The sequence below is a fragment of the Passer montanus genome, unplaced genomic scaffold (assembly GCF_014805655.1).
Source record: "Passer montanus isolate IOZ18808 unplaced genomic scaffold, ASM1480565v1 scaffold41, whole genome shotgun sequence".
NCBI classification, from domain to species: domain Eukaryota; kingdom Metazoa; phylum Chordata; class Aves; order Passeriformes; family Passeridae; genus Passer; species Passer montanus.
In genome coordinates, this window is record NW_024368930.1 from 5,280,461 (window position 1) to 5,306,888 (window position 26,428).

Consider the following 26,428-nt stretch of genomic DNA (forward strand, 5'->3'; position numbering starts at 1 on the left):
AGAGTGAAACCATTATTTTTCTTTTGGTGCTGAGACATTTTTCTTAAATTGCAGTTGAAAATTTTCTGCACTGTGTTCCTGAACTCTGTAAGCCACTCCAGCCAGGTCACTGTGACAGGTGATTTTGGATTTAAGTGGTGTGGAAGTGCTGCTGGGTGTCTTTGAGCTGGGTGAGTGCTGCTGGGGTGTTCTGCAGTCAGCTGTGAGCACTGAGAGGTGCAGAGCATGCAGCTGAATTATTCAGGATATCTCCTTGGATGAACTCCATCAGCACAATTTCTCAAAGGTCCAGCTTTCATCTCTGCCTTTCAGGGGGAGCTGCAGCATTAAGTCCCTCTGAAATATTCTATAATTAAAGCCTTTAACAAGCTTCTTGTTTCATACCCAGTAACAAGCAAAATCTCTCCCAAGACTAGAAACAGCATGTTTTGATGGAAAGAATTAGTGACAAGTTCCTGTGAATTATTTCTGGAGATGTAATTCCCTAAATTGCTAATAAGCAATTGTCACTTTTCAAAAATCAAGCTGCTTTTTTTTTTTCTTCTGCTTTCTCTCTCCTGGCTTGACTTGCTGAGAAAGAGTAAACTTCCACATAGCACCAGGAGAGCATTTCCTTCTGCTGACAGCCCTTGCTCTAATTCCCAGTGACCAGGCACTGGGGGTACATGCCCTGATTAGGCTTTGGGTTCAGCTCTCTGAAGTTCTGGTGCTCCTGCAGGGCTCCACCACAGCAGGATCAAGGTTTGGGATGGTCCCCAGCAGCCTTTGTGGTGCTGTGACCTCCCCGTGCAGATTCCCACCACGGAGGAAAGGAAAAATGCAAGGGGCTGGCAATCCCAGGTGCTGGAGGAGGGAGCAAACCACCCCTGCAGCCATTTCCAGCTGCCTTTTCATTTCCAAAGAACTGCTCCTTTCATTTCCTGGGCTGGGAACCTTCCCCAGCCTGCTATGATAACTATTTATGGAAAAGCTGTGGGCAAGGGACACTGAAGGAGTTGCTTCAGCAAGTCAGAGCATAAAGATTCCTCTGTTCAGGGCCCCTCTGGCTGGTCAGTGGGGCAGGACATAAATCCTGAGCAGCTCCAGGCTGGGGGGATTTGCCCCCAGCCTTCCCAGTAAATATAGAAACATGCTGTAAATCCCCCAGCTCTGCACACACATCCTGCACCCTAATTAGCAGCCCCGTGGTGGGATGGTGCTATTTCCAGCCTTGCTCTGTCAATAACCACCCTCTTGCACAGAGATTTTCTCCTTCCAGGGCTGTGCCTTCCCTTCTGCTCCCCCACAATAGCTCTCAGAATATTCAGTGTATTGCCCTAAAGCCAGGAGGGCAGGGTACCCTCTGGACTGGGACACAAAGTGTTTTTCTCTGGGATGAGTTGGAAACCAAACTCCCGTCAAGCTCCTGCTGTTCACAAATATTTGCTTCTTTTGGGGTCTAACAATAAAAGATAATTTTTTGTCTGGAGTCCACACACACACTTATGAATGGCATTACAACTGGCTGAGCTGGAAGAAGGGTTGCGAGACAACAACAAAATGTTGTCTCACAAACACTTTTAGTGCTGTTCTTAAAAGTTTCTTTTTATTACAATAGAGAAAAAAATAGAGTGTTTTTGAAATATTGTATGAAAAATGTGTTTAATCCAAATTGTGCAATTGGATTAGGTGGGAATCAGCTGGGGGCTGTGCTTATTTGCTTTCCCTGTCCAGGTTTAGTCATATGAAGGAAATCATTGTAGACAGTTTGTTCATTCTTCACTTTGTGGTGTAATCCCCAGCTCCTGGCAGTGCCACAGCTCCATACTGTGCCCTGGAAAGCTGGAGCTGATCCCTGAATCAGCAGGAAGATGTTTGGAAGCTGTGACACCCATCAGCTTCCTCTCTGCCTCACTTGCAGCCAAGCCCAAGTGCAAATAAATTCTAACCATGTCGGGAAGAAGCTGAAAGCTCTGGGGGCAGTGTTCAGGAGCAGTGGTTCTCTCTGGGGGGCTGGGGATGTGGATTTCCCTAAATGTGCTACTGCAGATGTTGGAAAAGGCTATCCAGGCTCGTCCTGCTTAGGGGGCAGCAGGGTTCAGAGCATCAGCTCATGAGACTGAGCCAGGTGAATCCTGGAGGGGCACGAGGAGAGGTTTGAGTGCAGCTGGGAACACCCTTGATGGGAAAAGGCAGCAAAGACAGGTTCAGCACTAACACTTTTTCCTCTTTCCTCTAGGGAGAGCCAGGCCCTCCTGGTTTGCCAGGCCCACCAGTAAGTATTTCCTGCTTGGTGTTGACTTGTCCCTCCTTTCAAGAGGACACAGGACATGAGCTGGCACTTACAGCCTCAATTTCCTCTTCACCTGCCACAGAAATCTCAGGAGTGGGGATGCTCAGGGGACAAACACATTCCCCTGCTTCACTGCTATCAGTGAAACAGAATGAAAGTTAAACTAATGAATCAGATGAGATAAAGCTTGTTCCTGACCTGTATGGGGACAGGTGTCATGGCACCAGGCCACGTTACATTTTTGGCACTGCTCTGATCCTGCTTCAGCCCCTCAGCCTGCCAGGGGTGCTCAAAACTGTACCAGATGCAGAGAGAGCCCTTTGCTTTGGCCACTTACTGCATCCCTTCCTACCCCTCCTAAGAACAGCTTGTGAGCACGTGGGAATGAGCCAAAACACTGAAATTTAGGATTTTGATATGGATTCATAGCAAGATTCACCTCTTTTCATGGGATTCTCCCATGTTGCATGGTGTAGGATTGACACATAATAAATGAGTTCCATCCTTGCCACATTTCTCCTGTTATTTTGTTATAATAATTGACTGTTTACCTCATGTAGGGGCCAAAAGGTGCACCAGGGAAGCCTGGAGCTGCAGGTGAAGCTGGATTGCCTGGCCTTCCTGGAGTGGATGTGAGTATTTTGTCATCTTCTCTTAGGGTTTTTTAAACCCTTCATCTAGGCAGGAGTGTTTTCCTGAGGTGTCTCACCAACCTTCTCTGTGCCTACTGGAGAAGGAATGGGAGTCCTGGACCTACATCTGTGTCTTGTATGTCGAAAGAAATTGAAGGAGAAGCAACTCTAGGCTGAATTAAGAAATATGAGAGCAATTTTGAGATGTGTTGCTGACAGGATGGCACTCTGTTGATCTTTGGGGTTCTTTTTTTACAGGGTTTAACAGGAACTGATGGCCCACCTGGCCCAAATGGGCCTCCAGGAGACCGTGTGAGTACCTCATTGCTCCCCAAGTCCCTTTAAATGGCCATTGTCACTGAGTGTGGGGATGATTTTCACATTCTGCTGTAAATTGGTGATATTCAAGTGTTGATTCTGATGTAAACCCTTGCAGAATACTTGGATCCTTGAAATGCAGTCCCAGGTGGTTTTTCATTAGGCAGGGCGTGAAATCCACCTTTCCTTCACATGGCTTTGAACCTGCTTGGGTTGCCTCAGTGGTGGCTGTACTGGGGATATTTCAAGTACCCAAAAAGTTTCTTGAGGCAGTCAGCAGACTCAATGGTGAAGTTTATCAAAATGAAGTTATTTTGGCCTTTATTTGCAGTCTGAGTTGGCAGACCTGTGTCGTTTATAATTAATGCTACTGTGTATTAATTGTTTGAACTTTTGCCTTTTATTACTTCTGGAACTGTCCATATGGTTGCATTATTAGTTGCCATAGTGTTCCCCAGCCAGCCCAGCAAGAAATAAGAGTTTTTTTCTGCTTTCTGCATATTCTAGCTCTGCTGAGGGGCACCACAGGGACAGAGAAGCAACTGCCAGAGATGATCCAGATGTCCTTGAGATCATCCACAGCCATCACCCCTCTTAGGACTCCCTGTGACATTAAGGAATAATCATTAACGAGCCACTCAGCACAGATTGTGATCCAGCATGGCTGTTCCCCTGTCTCCCAGATGGGAATATAAGGCTTGTGTCCACAGCTGGCTTGGTGGCCTCTTTGACTCAGGGCTGCAGTGAGGAGCTGGATTTTTGTCACCTGTTCAGTATATCCCAATAATCCCCTTGTTGCCCCAAGGACTTACTCAAATCTAAAAAATCTGTGAGTTATTTAAGGGGATGAGCAGCACAGCCATGTATTTGTGGTATGCTCTTCTTCCTTTCCCGTGTCACAGGCAGAGTTTGTGTGGCCACTTTCAAAGTTGAGTGGCAGGACCCAAATGTGGTCACAGCTCCAAGCCTCTGTCCATCACCACCACCCTAAACCCCACTCCTTTTCTGTCCCTTGTGCCCATCTTTCTCCCCAGAGATCCAGGCCTGCAAAACCCTGGCCACTCTCAGACATTGTGTGGCAAGAGCCCAGCAGCACCTGGGAACAGATCCCTGATTTTTAAAGGAGGGAAGCTCAGGACCACCTGTGCAAGGCTGTGAGCAGTTCTGTGCCCTGTTTGGGGCTGGGTGGCTGTGCTTGCCCATGCCCACCTCAGCACACAGCTCCTCCTTGCAGGGTAATTGAGCAGAGGGTTTTTGGGCACAGAAATTCCTCTCTGGCCGCCGGGCAGGAGCCCCAGCCCGAGCTGCCCTCGCCACACGCTCGGCTTTGCTGGGCTCTCCCTTTTCTTATAACTCACTCTGGCAGCATGGGACACGCCTGGGACCCCTCGTCATTTATGGGAGCTTTTCAAGGTCACTGCTCCATCTGGGAAATTGTTTTAATTGGTCTGATAAAACCTGGGAAGAGGGAAGACCTCAGAAAGCTTTAGCACTCTAAACGGAGCGTTGTTAGCCCGGCTTTTTTTCTCCATCTTGTAGAACATATCTCAGTCTTGCAGGACTCACTGAAATAAGCTGTTTACTTATTGCTGTGGGTTTGAATTAATGTTTAACACTCTGATTTCTTCCAAATAAGCTTAATTTTTTGAACCGGAGTGTCTGAGAGCAAAGCTGTTTAGCACAGGCAAGTGGGCTCATGGAAGACAGTTTTCAGTAATGATTTATTGCCAAACATTTCTGAAAAGATTTTTATCTTAAATATCTCCTGCTGCTCTCAGCATCCATTAGCTTTTCTCCTGCTTCTGCTTAAAGACTGATTAGATCAAGTCTGCTTGTTTTTTTAATTTTAAAACCCCTTTATTTTTAGCTGAGGTTGAGCTGGGTCCCGACCTCCCTGTTAGGAACTGGTGTCTTTCCTTGGAAAGTTCTCAAAGGCCGTTTTGAAGTTTGTTGCTTTCCAATGAAAGCAATAAGGAAAACATAATTATTCACTTCTATTTATGAATGTCATAATAATCAAGTGTTTTCTACGCTCCATAGCTGTCTATTCACAGAGTAAATTACTACAAAATGAAAAATTATGATGATAGTGTTTTCTAATCAAAAGAAAAAGAACATTGTTGGCAGGAGAATGAGTCAAGTCAGAGAATGTTATTAAAATTGAGATGTAAATTAGAGTCTCTCCTTTGCCTTAATGCAGTAGCATCAGCTCATTCAGGGATTTCACAATCTCTTACCAGGAATGTTCACTGGTGCATTCTGCACCTTACACCCTCCAAGGTGTCAGAATTAGGGAGTGTAAAAGGCCAGCATTTGGCATTTTGGGTGCTCTGCCATCTTTCTGGCCTGTTGGACAAAGCAGAAAGGGGCCATGCAGCTGCCTTCAGAACTAGGTGCAAGTGAGGAGGTGCCAGGAATTCAATGTTTTCCTTGCAGGAGGAGATCCCAGCTTGTCCCTTACAGCCAGCAGTGGTTGTGAGCATTTTTAGCCTGCAGATAAAAGTGACTGGAGGCAGAGCAGAGTAACCTGCAGCAGGAGGAATGAATGAGCTGACATTCACAGCACAGCTGATTTTTATTGGATTACTGTCCTCTGCTCACAAGACCACTCTTAACAAGGCCTTGGGTCCTCTGTGTCTTTCTCCTTAAATTTAACAAGAGAAAACATTTCTAATCCCCTTTGGCCCACAGAGCAGGAGCAGAGGGCAGCTGTCATCCCTGGGGGCACAGTGGGAGCTGTGTGTGCTGGGATATTCTCCAGGTCAGCTCTTCCACCTTGTTCTCCTGGTCCCAGGGGCAGACACTCTTTAATTCCAGCTCAGGAAATCTGCTCGAGATGTTTCTGTGCAGCATTTTGGGGTTGCTTGGGAAGGAGGTTTGGGCTGGGGAGAGGCCATGGAAGCTTTGTCCCTGTGCAAGGAGATGTCCCTGCTTTGTCCTGCACCCTGGTGCCCTGGAAGCTGTCCCTGGGGGTGGAATGAGGTGATCTTTAGGGTCCCTTCCAACCCAAACCAGTCTGGGATGCTGTTTCAGAATTATCACCCATAATGAATTTCACAGCCTGCTGGCCAGCTGGCAGCTGTGCAATGCAGCAAAGGGGTTAAAGGAGATCTCTCTGTGTTCTTATCTTCAGTCAAGCAGGAATTCACAGCTTCCAGAGTGACTTAATTCCAGTCTAAGCCATGAGCTCACCAAGCTCCAGTCAAGCCTAAGAGCGGGAATGCAAACTGGGAAAAGGAGATGGGGGAGTTGCAAAGGAAGCAAGTGAAGAAGCAGAAGCTGCCAAATCTTTGGCTTTACTTGAAAGGAAAATAGATGAGTTAATAAAGTTCACTAGAACAAATCCAAATTCTGTTAATAGTTTTAGGAAACTTAGTAATTGGATCTACAATGTGAATGTATTATGAATGAGAATATTTCAAGTAGATAGAATTCAAGTTATGAACATTTAGATATTCATGGAGGATATCTAGACATTCATCTGAGGCCAGCTGGGACTTCCAGAGTAATTATCCATAAGTTTTTGTCCTTATATGTGTGAATTCAGCTGGGCGTCTCCATTTGTGTCCTGCTTCTGCAAGACACTGCTGGAGTTTCCAAGGAAAGGGTGGTGTCAAGGAGAGCAGGCCTTGGTGACTCCCCGTGTGGGGGTTTCTCTTTTATCCCTGCTGATTTCTGTCCTGTTTTATTCCCCCAGGGTGCATTAGGACCTGCTGGGCCACCTGGACCAGCTGTAAGTACCTCCAGAGCAGCTCATATGATGAAAGTGTGGAATGTTGTGCCAAAGCCATCACCAAGAGAGGATGGGAAGCTTTGTATCCCAAACAAAAGGATCAAAGCCTGAATGAGTGAATATATTGTTTGAAATGTTTAAATAGTTAAATGTGACATGTTCTGGTAACACAGACCTGGTTTTATTCTCTGAGGTGCTGCAAAAACAAACCAGCTTGGGATATAGACTGACTTATCAAATGCTATCACAATTATTAGACATTATCCAATGTCTAATGAAAACCAAAGGGAAAAGGGAGAAATAGATAAACTGGAATGTTGTCATCCTCTCCATGTCCCACTCTTGTGCCACCACACATCTCTTTTCTCACAGACGTCTCATAGGTAACAGAGATGGAAAAGGAATACAAATTATTACAGGCAGCAAAAGAATTCATCAGGACTCTAATTGCAAATTATAATCATTATAATGGGGCAAGGGAGTGCTAAGGAAATTTAGAACAAAAAAAAAAATAGCAGTATTTTTTTAGGTTTTCTTTTATTCCTGTGTGCTCAGTTCCTGAGTGATCTTTTACTGTTTCAAATGTTGTTTTCAGGGCAAAGGACTACCAGGACCTCCAGTAAGTAATAAGATTTTTTTTTTCAATTATAAATTAAGATTCTGATTTTATTGGATACCCTGAGTATTGCAAACCCACCCCAGGCCTCAGGTCCTTCTACTGTGCCAGGGGTCCTGCAGATCATTGACCCTGTGGGGTTTTTATCCTTGCCCCCACCCTGGGGGCAGGCTCTGGTGTAAACTCAAGGCACAGCAGCCATGTAAACAGTGGGAGTGACCAACCCTGGGGCAGCTTCTGTTTGGTGGGCTCCCGGGAGCTGCCCTGTGCCTGAGGGATGCAGATTGGCAGGGAATTCCAGGGGAATTTTTGGAGTGAAAAGCAAGATGTGCATTGGGGAGCTGATGGTCTGGGCAGGATGGAGCTCCTTGGGATTGGGCAAATGGGGACAGCCCAACTGATGCCTTAAGTTTTGGCTTTCATATTTTCCAGATTCTGTACTGCACTAGTGTACAACTCTAAACTTCATACAAAGTGTCAGCAAGCTCTCCTCACAGCTCAGTCACACAAAACAATCCTTTTCCAGCCCCAAGGACATCCCTGCAGCTCCAGCCCCAAAATGAGCAAACAACAGGGAATTGAGGAGAACAAACTGGGAGGGTGGGACTGCATCACCTGAGCTATAATTGGACATTTAACTCCCAATTTGACATTTAACCCCCAAGAAATGGACCAAGACTTATAAAAGCCTGAGAACTTGTGACTCAGGGTCCATCTTGGGTGTAGCCATGGCCAGGATCTTGCACTGCCCAAGGTGCTTCCTTTGAAGGCCTTTCAATAAATCCCTGTTTTATTCCTTTAACTCTGCCTAGCCTCTGTTCCAGGCAGCCTCTCAAGGCATCACAAGTGCTGGGTATCCCCAGGCTTTGGGGTGCCAAGGTCACCACAGGTGTTAAACTCTTCTCTCTGTTCAACAGGGGCCTCCAGGACCCAGTGGGCTCCCAGGGGGACAAGGATTTCGGGGCCCTTCTGTGAGTTTCTCCTACCATTTAATCCTCATTTACTGAATGTGCCACAACCGCAGAAGAATTAGTTTAATTTTTGTCTCTTAGCTCTTTCTGAAGTGATATTTTGGTAGCCACCCCTCACATCCCCTTGCATTTACATTGAAAAGGAATTCTTACTATTTTTCTCCCCTTTTAGGGACCTTTTGGACTGCCAGGATTCCCAGGGCCTCCTGGACCACCTGGGCCTCCTGTAAGTTGAGACTTGCAAATGAATGTGAGAAAATTCCTGGGGGCAGTCTGGAATTTTCTTCTTGCTGCACTTTTTATTTGTTGGCACTGCCATGAGCATTCAGCAGGGCATAAACACCATGTCCTGAGGAGAGCAGGGACTTTTCCCTGGCTGCCCTTGGATGTTTTGATGACCTCCTGCTGGTTATTTGTGCTCTGTGTGAGGAGGAACCCAATGAACCCCACCTTAATGCACACAGGGCATGGGGTGGGCTTGTTGTCCTCTCAAGGAAGGTTTTTGTGCTTGCTTGGATCAGGATTTGTTTTTGTAAGGCCAGCAAGTGGGCACTTGCAATCAAATCCCTGCTTTGGGTTTGCTGTGGCCTCTCTGGAGCACTGAACAGTGGGACTGGGAGGTGTTTCCCAAGGCCAGGATGAGGATGAAACCAGGCACAGCTGCTCTTCTCTAATTGCTGCCTTCATCACTGAGGCCCAAGAGTCTTCCCAAGGCCCCTGGGCACCTCCAGGGGATGGTTTCACCCCTGCTGTGTCTGGTTTTGGAGACTGGTGCAGCTCAGAGCACTCCACATTCAGGGGCAGCATTTTTGGGGTGTGGGGCTGAGCATGTGCCTTGTGCTGATCCAGCTGAGCTGGGTCTGTAAAAATTGTCCTAGAAATTGTGTTTCCTCCTGGTGTTTGTGTTTGTCTTGTATTTAAAAGCCACCATTCCCTGAATTGCAGGGTCTTCCAGGTGCCCTTCCTGATGGCGGTGGGGACCTTCAGGTAGGTTTTTTTTCTTTATGGAGCGTGAAAATATGCTTTGCTTTAATCCCTGGTGTGACTTTTGGTTGGCACAGCTGGGGGAGCGTCAGACCGTTTAACATGCACTGCTTAGACCTGCAGGTGTGGGTTTAAACCACCTTATCAGAGTGGGGTTTGTGTTTCCTGGACTGAAATGTTTATTCAAGGAGGCAGATGTGCACTGGAACAGATTTCCCAGAGCAGCTGTGGCTGCCTCATCCCTGGAAATGTCCAAGGCCAGGTTGGATGGGGCTTGGAGCAGCCTGGGACAGTGGAAGGTGTCCCTGCTTATGGCAGAGGTGGAATGGGATGAGCTTTAAGGTCCCTTCCAACCCAAACCAGTCTTTGATTTTGTCCTCGCTTTTTGCTTCCCAAAATGCACATTTTGCACGCATTCTTCATGTGCTGAACAACTCCAGCATTTGGTAACAGACAGCAGCTCTTCATGCTGGCACTCCTGCTCTGCACAGGAAGGCAGTGTGTGCAGCCCTGTTTGGTTCCAGGCTTCCATGGGCACGTGCTTCCTTTGGGCTTCCTCCCTCAGCAGAAAGCCTTGATCCCTTTCTTTCAGGGGAGCAAAAGGAGTGTTGGGTCCAGGAATGATGGAAGTGACATTTGCAGATTTCACAGCTGTTGTTGTGACAGCTTCTCTGCTTTCCTAATTGGCGTGTCCCAAAAAAAGCTCCGAGTCAGTTTAGACTGCCTGATGGCACATCACATGGGAGTTAATAGGAAATGGTGCTATTTCTGCATGTTTAAGTTACCCTGTGGAATATACTAGAAAATTAAATTTTTGCTACAGAGGTGCTGCCTGAAGTTGCATTAAAAGAACATAAAAAACAAACAACAAAACAAATTAAGAGCTGTTTGTAAAGTTTCAAGAGTATGGCCTTTTCCTCATTCAATTTCCATGCATGTTCTGCTCTGTTCCCAGTCAAGCTGGAGCTCCCACCAGGGGCTCTCCCACCCCTGGACATCTCCAGACATCAGTTTATAGGTATAGGGTTTTTATTGGTGCCCTTCAATTAACTCTGATGCCTGTCCTTGTTTCATTTAAGGAGTTGGCTAAAGGAAATCAATGGGGTCAGTTAATGCAGAGGATTAAATATGGTCCTAATGATTTAAAGAAAGTGATCCCACTTCACTGGGAAACTGGGTTCTCCAGCATTTTGGACTGTGGACACTGCCAGCCTTCAGAAAGTCTCCCAGTCCGTGTTCAAAGTGGAGTAGGCCATTCATAAATCATTGTTTTGTGGGGTGCCAGGACCTCTAGGACCCCATTCCATAGGGAAATGCTGGTCAATCCATGATGCTGTGATTCCATTGGATTCAGTGAATTTAGAGCCAAAATCCACATGACCTTTTCCCCTAATGGATGAAGCCAGCCTCCCTGGGTGTGCTGTGTGCCTGCTAAACCAAAGTGTTTCTGTTCCCTGCAGTGCCCAGCTCTGTGCCCACCAGGTCCCCCAGGCCCCCCAGGAATGCCAGGATTCAAGGTAAGGAAACACCACCTGCAATGCCAGACTTCTCTCCCAAAATGAACACCACTATGAAGGCATTAAATTCTATATACAGCCTCTGCATTTAGGCTCCCAAAGCAGCCATGCACTTGCATTTATTCCTACAAATGAAATTTAACCCTTGGCATAGTTAAAAACCCCTGCAAAGGCCAGTGGGGCAGAGCTGATGGACAGGAACAAACAGGGGCAGCAGTTCAGGGCTGCCTCAAGAACCAGGTGCTGAGAGCTGGAAAAACCTCACCAGTTCTTAAACTGCAAAATGTAACTTACATAATTAATAGAATACAATTTAATTGTTGTTTTTATAGTCAGTGTAGTAGCAGGCAGATTTATGTTTAAATATTTTAAACATAATTATTTTTTTGGCCTGTGGTATGTAAATTTTCAGCTCTCAAGAGTTAAACATCTCCTCCTCTGTCCCCTCTGTCTTTACACTTATGGACTCCAGCAGTGAGACAAAGTAATAAGTGATTCAAGTTCTTTTAGCGGGATTTAGAAGCTGGCAGTGAGTGGGAGAACTCCTGGGAAATGCTCTCAGTTCCTCCTGAAGTGACCTTTCTCACTTTCCCTGTCTGCTTGGGCTCTGCACTGAGTCATAAATATCATTACAAATACAAAGTGTTTGGGGACAACTGTTCAAAATTCATAGCTCATGAGATGGAAAGCCCAGAGAAAATCTCCAATTATGATGCAAATGGTGCCCAGGACCTTTGCTGTGGTGAGGAATAACATCTGCCATGGCTGGAATGAGCCTGGGTCTCTCCCACAGTCACAGAGCCAAGACACAAAGTGAATCAGAGCTTGTGTGAAAGCTCTCAGTGGGACATGGATTTCTTTGAAAGCTGGATGATGCAGACATTAAAGATGACTTTAAAAGGGAGGTTAAAATGCAGAATGGGGTTCTCAGGAGTGACTCATCCCCATTTTCTGGCGTGATGGGAACTGAGTTCTGGTCCCTGTGTTTGAGTTGCATGCAGACCATGAGCTTAGCCCAGTGCAAGTCACTCTGGAAAACCAAATCTGGGCATTTTCAGGACCTGCATCAATTCTGACACTGGTAGCCTCCCCCAGGAGGGAGCTCCATTCACAGCACACCTACAGACTGTTTTCTCTGAAAGTCACTTGGGATGTGGGGTTTAGGTTTCACAGCTGTCTCACCCAATCTAATTTTAAAGCAACACTCTACTGGGATGTGAATAATCATAACTCTTGTTTCTAGGGACACACTGGTCACAAAGGGGAGCCTGGTGAAGTAGGAAAACAAGGAGAAAAGGTAAACTTAAAAGTAACAGGATTTTTCTCTTTAAAAACACCTTGAAAAAAGAAATAAGGGATTTTTTTCAGGGGGAGAGGGAGGGATGAGGCTGTTGGCTGAACAAGGAGCAGTTACTTTGGCTGAAGTGCATTGGGTTCCCCTGCTCTCCCTGTAGGACCATGTGCTGACTCCCCAAGAAAATTCACCTTTCCAAGGATCATCATGTTAAGATCAGATTAATTTAACAGCCATCCCTTGCCATGCAGGGATGTCAGCTCAGGAACAGCCCTGCTTTAGTCACTTGGATAAATTCCTGACTGATCTGGCTGTTCTTGCACATAGAAATTGTCTATAACATAGAAACAAATTCTGTAGAGAAATCTGGGAGGGAGAGAGGCAGCTGAAGGAGAAACAAGATGGGGCTGTCCCTGGCTGTGTTTGCAGGCTGCTGCTGTCCCTCCTCCTCCTCTCTGATTGATTTTTCTGTCCCAGGGTAACCCTGGCCCTCCCGGCCCTCCAGGGATTCCCGGCAGTGTTGGCCTGCAGGTAACCCCAGCTCTTCTCCTCCCACCCTTCCCATGGCCTTGTCATGTGGAGTCACCTTGGTTACACAAACTGTGATGAGTTTGAACTGATTTGTTTCCTTAATTAGGGCCCAAGAGGACTGAGAGGCCTCCCTGGTCCAATGGGTCCAGCTGGCGACAGAGTAAGAAAAAAAATTCTGATTTTTTCTTTTCCTCTCCACCACCATTTTATCTTTTGAGAGGTGCCAGTGGCACTTGTTCTTACTGAATTCCACTGGGAAACTTGTAAAGGTACAAAGTTTGGGCTGTTCCCTGCAGCCCCTCCATGAGAACAACCTCCCAAAATCAGGAGAATCCCCACACCCCAGGGACTGGCAGGGTCAGGCCCAGCCAGACTGAATCATTTCAGCTTCAGTGCAAGACTGACAGTGTTAGAGAATCTTGGGGAAAAAAAAAAAAGAAAAAAAACCCAACCAAAACCAAACCAAAACAACAACAACAAAATCAAACCCCCCCCGCCAAAAAAAAAGGAGAAACATTTCATGAAAATTTCACTTTCTGTTCTGTCTCATTACAAGAAAATGCCAAAGAATCACTGATGGACAAAGGTTTTCAGGACACAAAAAGGCTCCTCAATGTGAACAGGGTCAGTCTCCAGCTCACTGAGGCTTTGGACTCCTGTCAAAATCCCTTGACCAGCAGCCCAGAGGTTGAGTGGTTTTGGATTGGATGAAGTCATGCATTTATTTAGGAGTAAGAGTGTTAACAAGATAGAAAGGCCATGAATGCTATCAGTGTATCAGGTACAAAGGTGGGGAGACCCAGAGTAAAAACCCATTGTTCAGAGCGGGATTGTTTGCAGGTCTGTCCTGCAAACCAGCAGGAGATACAGGGGTGTCTTTCCAGGGCTTTTGTGTTTTCTCAGGTGGTGTACAAGGTGGGGATTGTGTTACTTCATCCTCTGCCAAGCCCAGGCTCACAATGGTGTCTGTCCTCTGCAGGGTGACATTGGATTCAGGGGCCCACCTGGAATCCCAGGACCTCCAGGCAAAGCTGTATGTATCCCAGGCTCTCTGTGGCCCTGCCTTCCACAGCCTGCTTTATTCCTCCTTCCTGAGCTGTGCTGGCCACCTCCAGCAGATTATTCCCTTTGCCCTTTCCCTCCACTCACAGCAGTGTTATTTTACCTGACCCAGACCTCACGACGTCTCCCTTTGCCATGCCCCACACCAGAATGAGTTCACCACATTTCCATTGCTCTCTGTGCTTCACTGCCCTTCCTAGAGCACCAGCAGCTGTGGGCAAGCCCTGGAGAAGGGAATATCCTTTACTTTTGGAGGGAGAATCAGCCCTTGAGCCTGGTCTGCTCCCAGCTGCCCACAGCTCCCAAGGATTTTTGCTCCAAGCAGAAATAGCTGTGTGTTGAGGATGCAATCCCCATCCTTCTGCAGCACCACCCTCTGGGGACCCCTCCATATTCTTGCAATTATAGAAGAAATTCATCCAAAGTAAAACAAAATGAGGTGCTTTCTCACCAAACCCTTCATTGCACTCAGCAGGATCTGGACAGTAAATATTAAAGCTTTTCTCCCACTCTGTTTCTGCTTGAAGAAATTGCTTCATTAAATGAAGGGGAAGATGGTTTCTGCCCTGGGGGATGGTTGGCAAGGTCCCTGCTGCAGAAGGTGTGTCAGGAACTGGAGTGTGACTGGGAAAGTGCAGCTCTCAGGGGACTGTGTGTGCTCACACCTCTGCTGACACCAGCAAACAGCACAAAAACCAAAGCAAACAGCATAAAACCAAAGCAAACATCACAAAACCCTCCTCATTTCACCCCAAAGCAGCAATCTCTGCCACTGTGTGATGAAGATGCTTAATGGCTTTTCCTCCTCTGTCACAGGGAGACCAAGGGAGCAAAGGACCTCAGGGATTCCGGGGGCCCAAAGGTGACACTGTAAGTGCAGTCAAACACCCTTTGCTCCACTCCAAAGACTGTTCCGTGGGTTTATTATGGCTTGTGCCCTTTCATTTGCTTGCAAGGGATGGAATCATCATCTCAAAATGAGATGTTTAACTCTTACTAAAGATGCCTGAGCAGTGTCCAAGTGCTGCTGCAGCCTGGAGCACAGGAAGCAGATTCTACATCCCTTGAAATGATCAAGAATCTTCCCAGGTGCTGCATCCAGCACTGGGCTGGTTTCCTGCTGTGTCCCAAAACAACCTCCACACTTATGTGGACAGAGAGGACCCAGCTGAAATGGAATGAAATGTCCCTACAGAATCTGAGTTTTGTCTTTGTTGACTGTTCCTCAGGTTAACACAGGATTTATTGTTGTTTTCTAGGGTAAACCTGGACCAAAAGGAAACCCAGGGGCTCGTGGGCTCATAGGAGAACCTGTAAGTCACTTAAGCAGGATGCAGCTCTTGCTGTTTGTCTCACTTGCAGATGAGGAGATCAAACAGAACAGGCCAAAAGCTGCTTCTTATCATCTTTTTACTGTCAAACTTCTGCTCTGTGGGTCCCTGTGCAAGCCCAGCTGGGCTAAGGCACAGTTGTACTGCTGCTAATGAAAATCCCCCAGTACAACTGGACTCGTTGCCAAAATCTTCTTTGATGTGAATTTTGCAAACCACAGAGCCTCCTCTGACCTAAAATTGTGCTGTCCATGCTTGCAGGGAATGCCTGGCAAGGACGGGCGGGACGGAGCCCCTGGACTCGATGGTGAGAAGGTTTGTAAAGTCCTTCTTCAACACTGCAGGGAAGGTTCCTGAGACTGAGCTCATTTAACTGCAGTGCTGCAGTTCTCCCCAAAAAGCTTGGCTGGAAAGCTTTTCCTTCTGAAAAGTTTTGTGATAGTGCCACTAGTGAAGGAGAGTGAAATTCTCCTTTAGTTTATCCCGAGGGAATTCCCTAAAGAAGGGAGGTGCAGGAATGATGAAAGCTCAGCTGTGCCCCTGGGTTTAGTGGCTCCTGCTGGCTGGCTCCAGACCTTCAGAGATGCCTTGTCAGAGCTGTAGACAGAGTTGATTTTGACAGCCTGCAGACAAGGTGCTGGTTGCCTGGCTCCTGAGCAGTGCTCCTGCAGGAATATTGAACCTGTGCTGCCAGGGAAGGCTGGGAGCTGCAGGGAAACACCTGGGAGTGCTGTCCATGGCTGCTCACCCCTCCAGACACAACAGCTCTTGGTCCTGTGCACACAGGGAGGGGGAAAAGCACAAATGCCTGTCTGGGAACGTGTCCCCTGCCTGTGGCAGGCATTTCCCTGTGCTGGAGGATCCCTGCTGACCTCTCCCTATCCACAGGGCGACGCAGCTCCCATGGGTGCTCCTGGAGAGAAGGGGCCAAATGGACTTCCTGTGAGTATGGAGCAGGACCTGCCACCTCTGGGGCTGCAGCAGCCCAGGGTCCTGCAGAGATCCTTCCTGAGACAGGGGAGGGTCACTCTGTGGGGGATTCACAAGGAGCTCCAGTTCAGCCAAGAGGAAATGCGCTTTTCCCACCATGCAGACAGGGAAGGAGTGTGCCAGGCAGGATTGGAGAACACCTGGAGCAGCTCCTCACAGTAATTCCCTGGCTGTTGGCTTCTCTGACTCTTTAAAATCTAAACTTGGGAGGGATTTTCTCTTTCACACCCCACTGATGTGCATGCCTTATGGAGGGAGGTAAGGTCTGGGGTATAATATCCTGAGCTCTGTCCCTGCCTTACTCCAGTGTTATTTGCAAAATGTTTCATCTCCCCAGACTTCCAACTATGTAAAAGAGATCAAGTATTCCTTTCTTCCTGCATTTACAGAATGTTTTGAACTCCCTTGGAGAGAGGTTTCTGTGCAAAATGTTGCTGCTGCTGGTCCATTTGTATATTCCTGCTCTTTGCTCTCGTGCCAAGGATTAGTGTTCATGGAGCTGCAAGGGCAGCAAGAGAGACATTGAAGTCATAATTTTCACAGTGAAAGCTGCAGAAATCTAAACCTTCCATTGCTTCAAGCAAAGGTCACTCCTTGTGTGTCAAATCAGACCAAAACAACAAATTTAATAACTTTACTTCTTCTGACATTGCTTTAATAGAATTTTTTTTTCAGGGTCTGCCTGGAAGAGCAGGTATTAAAGGCTCAAAGGGTGAACCAGTAAGTGAATCTCTTCAATGATGGGGTTTGGTGGGGAAACTGGTCACAGCAAGACTTTAGCTTTGGGGGACTGGGAGGACTTACCCCAGAGTGATGATTCCTGTATTTCTGCTGGGGATGAAGAGCAGGAATTAGGTAAAATAACTGGGCTGGCACCTGGTTCAGAAAAGACACAGCAGATCCACAGGAGAGTCATCAGTGCTTTAGTAAACCTCATCCTTTTGTCAGAGTCCCAGGAGCAGCTTGATCTTTGGGAATCAAAAGGCTGAGCACCAGCAGGAGCAGAATGATCTCATCTTGCCTTTGCAGATTTTCCCTCACCTCAGGAGAAAAACTTCCATGGTGTTTTAGATTGACACCCACCTGTGAGATTAAAGAAAACCTCAGGCACATCAAAGCAGTCCAGCACAAAGCTGCTCTGAGAGGTGTCTTTTTTTCCCCCTGTCCCTGTTCTTTATTAATTTCTCCCTTTGCACCATTATTGCTGCTAATCCTCAGGGAGGAGAGCACGCTGCAGGAAGGTGGAGCAGGAATCTCCTCCTGGTGTGAGGGGAGTGCAGGAGTGAATGTGATGGGATGTCCTGGCATCCCTGTCTCACATGGGACATGGGGACACTGCCTGGGGCTGGTGCCAGGACAGAGTGTGCAGCTCAGCTCTTCTCTGCTGCTGTGAGTTTTGCCTTAAACTGTAAAGTTTAAAGCTGTTTTTATTTCCTGATCCAGGTTTTAACTCCCCCTCGTTTTGTTGCTTCAGGCAGGACAGAAATGACTCTCTGAAGTGATGCCCTAACTGAGTGTGTGCTTTGTGCTCTGCAGGGCAGCCCTGGAGAGATGGGAGAGGCAGGTCCCTCTGGAGAGCCAGGCATCCCTGTAAGTGCCCCATTTCCACTTGGCATGGGCCCTGCTGGAGAGTTTTAAACCAAACTGGGCAGCTGGAGCTCATGTGCTGCTTCCTTGCATGAGTAAAGCTCCCAGTGATGCAGTCCCTGGGGACTGAGCACTCCAGGCATTCCACACTGGTGTGGAGCTCCCAGGGAGCAGTGGGCTGGCAGATGGGCCAGTGGGGCAGGAGTTTGGGACTGAGCAGCCTGGGATCCAGGAATCTGTCCCAGAGGGCTGGGCAGGGTGGGTTTGTGGCTCCTGAACATCACAGCTGACTTTGGTGTCCCTGCCAGGGCGATGTTGGCATCCCTGGTGAGAGAGGTCTGCCAGGACCCAGAGGAGCAACTGTAAGTACAGGGCTGGCTGTGGACCAGAAAGGAGCCAAAATAGGCTTTGGGGAGGGGGGGCACTCTCTGGACACAGTAAAAAGCCACTTTCTCTCTCAGTGGTGTCTCTGGGGAGCTTTGGCAGCAGAGAATTCCTCCCCCAGGCTGGGTCAGGTCCTGTTCTCACTGACAGCTCCGTGCAAATGCCAGGTGAGCCCTCCCATCTGGCTTGGCAGAGCAAACTGCAGCTGCCCAGGAGGTTTGTGAGCTGCCAGGAGAGGCTGGACACTCAGCAAGCCCCTCATTGCACAGGAACAGGAAGGTTCTGCCCGTGCTGAGTCAAGCAGAGCTCATGGGAAGCTTTCACAAAGGACTTTGCCACCAGCCCATGGCACCTGAAATCCTCCCCAGGGCTGCATCCCTTCCCCTGGAGCACTGCAGAGGGGTTCCCTGCAAAACATGAAGCCATAGATACAACAAAACTGGGAATAACTGCACGGTGTCCCTGCTCAATAGCAGAGATGATAACAAATAATATCAGGAGGGTAAATCCCTGATTTTGATCCCGCTACTAAAAATGCTTTTTAGTACTTTTTCATCTTGTCACTCCCCAGCTAGTGCTGCTGTTGGGGTTGGATCTGATCTTCCAGTGGTTTTGTTGGGATTTTTTTCTTTTTCTTTTTTTTCCCCCCATCTTAATCTCATTTTGAAATCCAGGAGCCTACAGCAAGTCTAATATGATTTTTCTGGTACGTGCCACTTGGAAGAAATTGAACTGCATGATTTATTGTTTGTGAGCAGCTTCTGCTTTAACTTCCAAGGAGAGGGAAATCAGCTTTAGAAATAAACTGTATTAATAATGTTTGCTTTTATGTCTGCAATTTTTCATCAGAGTGGCTGGCCTCACAAAAGGTACCACATTATTGCAGCCAAAAAGCAAAAGCAGTCAAGCTAATTGTGTTGGTGCAGAGTTTTGACAGGGGTGCAGTTGCAGCTGAACCCATGGTTATGTCTAACCTGGCCTTCTCATTTCTGATTTGTTTTATTAGAATCATAATTTATTTGTTAAGACTGGGCTGTTCAAAGAGAGGTGCAGGTTTTTTCCAGTGTTAAGGCTGTTTGGCTCAAAACAATTTGGGGTTTTTTAGCTCTGAGTACCAAGGGTTTCTCAATCCCTCCAGCAGCTCAGCAGACTAATTTCTGATGCAATTTAACTCAACTTTCCTAAAGCTTTGTATTCATAACTTTCAAAGTTCCTTACTGAATACAAGCAGAAAACAAAGTGGAAACCAGTAACCACAAAAATACCTGAGCAGTTGTTCAGCTTTGTGAGGCTGATGCTGCTTTATGTCAGTGGCCACTTTGAGGTTTATTTGTGTCCCTGAATGTTCCACCCAGCAGGGATGGCAGTGAAAGGAGCCAAAGCTGCAGCCCTGCCTCATGACAGAAGCTTGCTGAAGGCATCTATTTCCAGGAGACAGTTTACAAAATGAGATTTAAATGCCTAAATTACTTGGTTGTCTTTTTTTTCATCCAAGATCTTTATTGGATATGTGATTTTTTTCTCAGGAGAAAGCAATAGAGACTCCTAATGGTAATGTTCATGTTCAGTCTGGTGAGCTCTTAAGAGCCTCTGCCCTGCCAGCATAAACTGCTGCCTTTTTGTGCCTTGCTGGAACCAAGGATGTCCATGCAAATGGAAGCAATTGCCATTTTTCATTTCCAAGGGCCTGCAGCATGTGTTTTGCAGTAGTGCCTTGCAATCAATTAAAAGCATAATATTGGGATAGCAGATCCCTCTAATGGATGTTGTCTAATGGATGTTGCCACTTTTTACTGTCCCTGATCTCTACTGCTCGTGAGCATGGTGTGATTTTAAGCACTGATTATCCAAATAAGCCTTTCTGTTAACAACAATGCAATTAACAAAAAAACAAACAGCAAACACCAAGGTTGAGTGGTTCAGCAGCAGTGCCAAGGGGCTGCAGCACAGAGCTGCACGCTCTGCCCCTTCAGTGGCACAGCTGGCTCACCTGGCCCAGGTGTTCTCCTGAGCAAAGCTGATCTCTCTCTTTGCAGGGACCACTCGGCCTCCAAGGCCCCACAGGAGCCCGAGGTGTCCGAGGCTTCCAGGTCAGTGTGACACAGGGGTCATCATTGTCATCGTGGTGTTTGGCAGGGCAGTGTGACACTGGGGTCACTGAGGTGTTTGGGCAGTGTGACACTGGGGTCACTGTGATGATTTGGCAGGGCAGTGTGACACTGGGGTCACTGAGGTGTTTGGGCAGTGTGACACTGGGGTCACTGTGGTGTTTGGCAGGGCAGTGTGACACTGGGGTCACTGAGGTGTTTGGGCAGTGTGACACTGGGGTCACTGAGGTGTTTGGCAGGGCAGTGCTCTCTGCGAGCCTCTGGCCAGAGCTTGGGTGGTGGCAATGAGGGAAAGGAAGAAATCTCCTCCATTTGCCAGACCCAGCATGACACCTTCATTGCCACGGGATGGTAAAAGAGCAAAAGGCCAGATAACTGCCTGCAGGAGAAATTCAAATTTAGTGGTTTTTTGCAGGGAGGGGGGTTAAGTTTTGAGCCTGTTCCCTGGCACAGGTGCCCAGAGCAGCTGTGGCTGCCCATCCCTTGGATGGGGCCCTGACCAGCCTGGTGTTGATGATGTTTGTGGGGTCCCAGGATGAGGGAAGAGATGAATCTGACTCCATATTTCTTATAAGGTTGATTTAAATACATCAGAAAGCTGGAAAAGAATGAATAATAAAAATCTCATGACTGACCAGAGAGTCTGACAGAGCTGGACTGGGATTGGTCATTATGTACAAACAATTCACATGGAGCCAATCAGAGATGCCCCTGCACATTCCAAAGCAGCAAAACACAGGGAGAAGCAATCAGATAATATTGTTTTTCTTTTTCTCTGAGGCTTCTCAGGAGAAAATCCTGGTGAAGAGATTTTTCATAAAATGTCATGGTGACAGCCTGGTCTGGTGGAAGATGTCCCAGCCTGTGCCAGGTGGTGGAATGAGCTGAGTTTTAAGGTTTTTATGACTGGTTGAGTTTGAGCTTTGTTAAGACACTTCAGTTTCTCCTTGGTCTGCTCCACTCTCTGCCTGTTTTCCTTTTTACTGCACTGGGGTCTCCAGCATTTCTCCCTCCCTTCTCCAGGGCTGTGGGCCCTCCACTCCCCACTGGCACTGGCTGAGGGAGCATCACTTGGTGGGATCACAGATACTGGAGGTTTATTAATTTTAAGAGGTTTATTAATGCAAGACCCAGGCCAAAGGTTGGAGCACCTTGGCACATGCCTGACCCTGGACCAGGAGAGGAGCTGGAATGAGCTCTACCAACCAACACAAGTGATCCCCAGGTCCTGGGGGAAAGGGAGACATCCAGGAATAACCTTTCTGAACATGTCAGGGAGGCTGCTGAACCCCCAGGGTGTTGAAGGGTGCAGGGTTTCTGGCACTCTGAGCTGTATTTGGTTTTTGTTGTTTTCCCAACAGGGGCCCAAAGGTGCCAGTGGAGAGCCTGGCCTTCCTGGCCCGACTGGGATCCGTGGAGAGACAGGAGACAGGGTAAGGACAAGACTCCTGGGACTCATTCCTGCTTGGGATGGGAATTTAGAGGGCAGTGGGCACCCAACCCCGGGTGTAGCTGATGTGTTGGGTGTCCCTGGGGCTGCCCTCAGGGCTGGGAGCAGGACTCTGCATGCTGTCCCCTCTGCTCCTGGTTTCTGCTCCACTCCAGAAACTCCCACTATTTCAGACAGGGTGGATTGTTTAAAAGCAACTTCCAGACCCTATCCTAGCCAGAATAGAGAGTGTTTGGGATTTTTCCCCGTTCCTTACAATGGTTCCACCAAAGCCTCCCTCCCCAGGAGCACAAGAGAGTGGATTAATGAATTTTTGTTACTCAGATGCTTGATTAGACTCTCTGGTTTTTTGGGGTTTTTTGTTTTTTAATTACAGTATTATCAGTGACTTTTCTTTCTGAACAGCAAAATACCTGGGCATCCTCCCTCACCATAAATGTGACTTTTTATTTAAATGAGTTCATTCTCATTTGAAAGAAGCCACCAGGGCCAAGTGAACAGCATTTGTTGGGCACTTGCAGGAGGACAGGAGCCATGTGTTCACCAGCTCCCTCCTCCCCAGCTTTAAGGTGAAAGTTTTTTTTTAAAAAAAGCTTTAATTTGCTTTCTGTGTAAGCAACTGCAGCAGCACCACAGGGTTTCCACAATGGCCCTTCTGTGCTGGCTCCAGGCAGGTCTGAAAAAGCCTCTTGGAGTGACTGTGAGCTGGAAGTGTGAGACAGGAGCGTTATTGTGGAGCTCTGGGGCTCTTGGCTGCATTCAGGGCTTTGCTGTGGTGAAAAATGTACATTCAGAGGGGAAGAGGCCCCTGCATGAAGCACTCAGGGAGCTGCTCCAAGCAGAGGGAGGGGAAACGTTGTGCTTAAAGCAATAAAAAATAATCCAGGTTTTATTTCTGCCTCTGAAGTTCAGTGCAGTTACTCTAAGGTGTGATTGTTGGTTGCTCAGAATGAGAGGAAACGGCCTCAATCTGCACCAGGGAAGGTTTAGATTAGATATTAGGATTTTTTTTCACAGAAAGGGTTGTAAAGCATTGGAACAGGCTGCCCATGGAAGTCCCCATCCCTGGAGGAGTTCAAACAAGGTGTGGATGTGGCCCTTGATGGTTTAGTGGTGACCATGCTGGTGGTGCTGGGTTGACCCCAAACCTCCAGGTTGTGTTTTTATAGCCCAAACAAACAGCCTGGGCTGCTGGGGACACACAGAGCACCCCTGGCCTTGCTGCACTGCTGCTCCTGACGTGGATAAAGAGGAGAGCTGCACACACAGGATCGATGCAACTGCCCTGTCCCAGCTGCAGCCAGCTCATCAAACTCTCCTGAAATCAACTGAGACTTTTCTGTGGAAAAAGAGGAATCCCCTCCTGCCTGAGCTAACTGAGCACTGACAGGCTTTTTCACAGTCCTTGGACTGACTGCTCAGGCATATAAACCAGCATTTCAGTAAATGTGTTTGCTGGCATGAAAAATACAAGTGGTTTAGTGCATTTGACTGTAAGATATAAAATAATGTTGAGATAAAAGACATCAACCATCCTGCTGGGGTGGGATGTGGGGAGGGGAAGGGCTTGGCTGTTGTTGCTGACTGAGGCAGCAATAGACAAATATTTTTCCTAAGGATTTTTATTATGATCAAATTCCTCAGGATTTGGGATGCCAGCAGCCACCTGGGGCATTGCCTCTCTTTGCTCCCTACTGGAGCACTCAATGCTTGGCCAAAACCATGAGTTTTGTTGAACTGATCAGAGGAAATGTGTGAAGACATGGTGCTGGCAGTCCTGAGCTCCTGGTTCCTGCAGTGATTTAGAGTTCTGAATGAAAATCCCCTGGGCTGAGCTTGTCTTCAAGGGAGTGTTCCTTGCAGGGCTTGGTCTTTGGTGACTGAGCTGTGTTTTATTGCCATAAACTGTCATGGAGCCTTGAGACTCTGTGAAGTCAGAGGTATAAAATTTAGATTACAATGTTCAGAAAGGAATATATTGCTTTTGCCATCAGCAAACATAAAACAGGTGTTATAAAGTTTTAGCCACTCTTGCATTTCTACATTCCATTGTCTGCTTTTCTGAATTATTTTTTCATTAATAGAAATCTTCCCTCATTTTAACTTAGTGCTTGAATTGAACAAAATAAAATGTCCTTGTTGTGCATGTTTGTTCTCCTTGAAGATTCTGTTCTGCTGAGCCATCTCTACATCTAGTTAATAAAAAAAGATCAGTTTGCAGATGCCAGATTGATGAGTGAGCTGTAGATATCCTGCTTGAAGGGTAAAATGGCTGAATTTCACATGTAGATTTTGCAGTAAAAAAAATCTGGGGTTCTCCTGAACTCCTTATTGGCTCTGATCTCTGGAGCAGAAAAATAAAAAATATGGCTGAAAATGTCTCTCTGTGAATGTCAGGTAGATAAAGATGGAAGGATTTTCCAAATTGCCTTGGTTATTCCTGAGGTGATAATCAGTTCGTCATCTAAAGGTATTTTATTCCTGTGGCCATGTTGTTCCATTAATCTTTAAATCAGGAGCACCTAATTCTGAATCCCAGGGAAACTGGCAGTCCAATAAGGCCTTGAAAAAGCATCTTGGCTTTTTGCCCTTGTGGTATGAAAATATTCTTGTCTGTTTTATACCACAAGTAAATCCAAGCTCCTCCTGACATCACAGGCTGAGAAATTACAACACAAACCAGGGACTGTGGAGAGTGTCACAGAGCTAGCAGGGGTGCTTGAATCCCTTCTCATTTCTAGGAAGTGTGAATGAGATTTGTACCCTCTCACTTGGCAGCTGGGAGACTCTGACCCCTTGCTGAGAGTGTCTGACCACACCAGGAATTCATGGGAAAGTAACAGTTTGAGCTCATTTTCTTCTTTCTCTTACTTATTTCCAGGGTCCTCTCGGTGTTCCTGGCCCCAAGGGGAACCAGGTAAGTGATAACTTTCATGCTGTTCTCAGCAGAGGCATTTAAACCAAAGTTCAGGGACAGCCTTTGACAGCACAAATGGCTTTTTCTTCCACAAATGAAAATATCCTGCAGCAGAAACCAAAACCCTTTTTAGTCCCATTTTCCCTGCATTGGCACAGATGTTGTCTGATGGAGACTCATGAAAATGCTGTGGTACAAACAGCAGGCCCTCCCTGGGTGTTTTGCAGCCACAAGGATCTGTGCAGGAGCTCCTCACATCAAATTCCTCCCAAGTTTAGAAGTGCAGCTTTTCCTCATCTTCCTGTGCCTGATGAAGAATATTTCACCCTAACCTCAATGCTTGGCACACTAATGAACTGGTTTAATCTTATACTTTTTGCTACTCAACTTCCATGCTTGGTTTAATCTCAGCAATGAGCTTTTGGGCCAGTTTTCATCAAATATATGTCTTTCATTAATGCATGGCTGTGTTCTTGCAGAAAGTGGAGCTCTCGTAGCAAGCCTTGCTGGTTTGGTTTGCCAGCATCAGTGTGGTCTCTGTTTTGTTGCTAAGGGGAAAGACCAACCTGATCTCTGTTTGTCTTGGAAAACTTCCCCTGGAAAGCCGTGGAGTCACCATAACAATGTTCATTATCTGCTCTAATAATAGAGCCCTGTGCTGGGGCAGCTCTGCCCTGGGCAGGGATTGCAGGGTTTGTGTCAGCCCAGGCAGGCTCAGATTGCTCAGGCTGCTGCTGGGGGAGCTGAGCAGCAAAGGGCTGGTACAGTGGATGCCACCAGAGCTTTGGCCACCCTAGCATTCCTGTCCCCAGGAGTGGAGAGGGATGTTCCTCACCAAGAGATCGTGCAGTTTGAGGGTGGGATGAAGCTGGGACCCTGCTCAGGAGGCCATGAGAACAGGACACTCAACATTTGCCTGTGGCTGCAAACCCTGTTTTATGTGAGAGAGAGCAGGGGGAGCTGAAATTTAGTTCCCTGCTTGAGGAATGCCAGCTCCAGCCCCTGGATGTCTTCCATGGTTCTCATCCATACGAATCCAGCCTTTCATCCAGCTCCCAGCTTGCTGGAAAGGGCACCCAGTCCTCATCCAGCTGCCCTGTGCCCTCATCAGCAGGGGAGCAGCTACTGTGGAGTGCAGCTTTGGGAAGAGAGAGCCTCTCCCTGCTGGAGCAGCTGTGGTGCTGGAGCCCCCATCTCCTCCAGGTTGTCCAGGCCTCAGGGGATGTATCCAGACCTTGCTGTCAGCAGTAGGTGCTGTGTTAACTGTGGTCTCTCTCTCTCAGGGCATTGCTGGAGCAGATGGCCTCCCAGGTGACAAAGGAGAGCTGGTAGGTGTCCTTAAATTCAGTAGAGTTGACTCCTCAAATAACAGATGGGTGCAGAAAGCCATGGATCACTGTGGTCAGTCAGAATTAACCAAGATTTCCAGCCCTGCTGTGAAAAGAGGGCAACCCAAGCCTTGCACCCATCACAGCAGCTCGGGAGATTGGGCTTCAGGTGTGCATTTTCTGAATGAATCACTTTCTTATTTCCCTTTTCTTTCTGACAGGGTCCCTTTGGACCTCCTGGCCAAAAAGGAGAGGTAAGTGTCAGACACTGGGGCTCATGCCCCAGAGGATTTAGGAGTAAGCATGACCATTGCACCTCTGTAACTATAGAATAAACTCTGCTCTGGTGTCATTGCCTAGAAGCAGACTTTTCTCACAATCATGCTAATAAAATCTATGAGAA

The 26,428-nt window shown here is 47.3% G+C and overlaps 1 protein-coding gene across 1 annotated transcript in view; it reads left to right on the plus strand.

Moving 5' to 3' along the window:
• The window catches only part of COL9A3 (collagen type IX alpha 3 chain), a 32,790-nt gene that overhangs the window by 3,480 nt on the left and 2,882 nt on the right, over positions 1-26,428 (plus strand). The window contains 25 exon segments of the mRNA XM_039719235.1: positions 2,219-2,254; positions 2,833-2,904; positions 3,163-3,216; positions 6,920-6,955; positions 7,551-7,574; positions 8,489-8,542; positions 8,715-8,768; positions 9,488-9,529; positions 10,987-11,043; positions 12,287-12,340; positions 12,815-12,868; positions 12,975-13,028; positions 13,848-13,901; positions 14,747-14,800; positions 15,190-15,243; positions 15,523-15,576; positions 16,150-16,203; positions 16,927-16,971; positions 17,788-17,841; positions 18,147-18,200; positions 20,259-20,312; positions 21,692-21,763; positions 24,662-24,697; positions 25,981-26,025; positions 26,247-26,279. Of these exon segments, the coding sequence (XP_039575169.1) occupies positions 2,219-2,254; positions 2,833-2,904; positions 3,163-3,216; positions 6,920-6,955; positions 7,551-7,574; positions 8,489-8,542; positions 8,715-8,768; positions 9,488-9,529; positions 10,987-11,043; positions 12,287-12,340; positions 12,815-12,868; positions 12,975-13,028; positions 13,848-13,901; positions 14,747-14,800; positions 15,190-15,243; positions 15,523-15,576; positions 16,150-16,203; positions 16,927-16,971; positions 17,788-17,841; positions 18,147-18,200; positions 20,259-20,312; positions 21,692-21,763; positions 24,662-24,697; positions 25,981-26,025; positions 26,247-26,279 (1,254 nt within the window).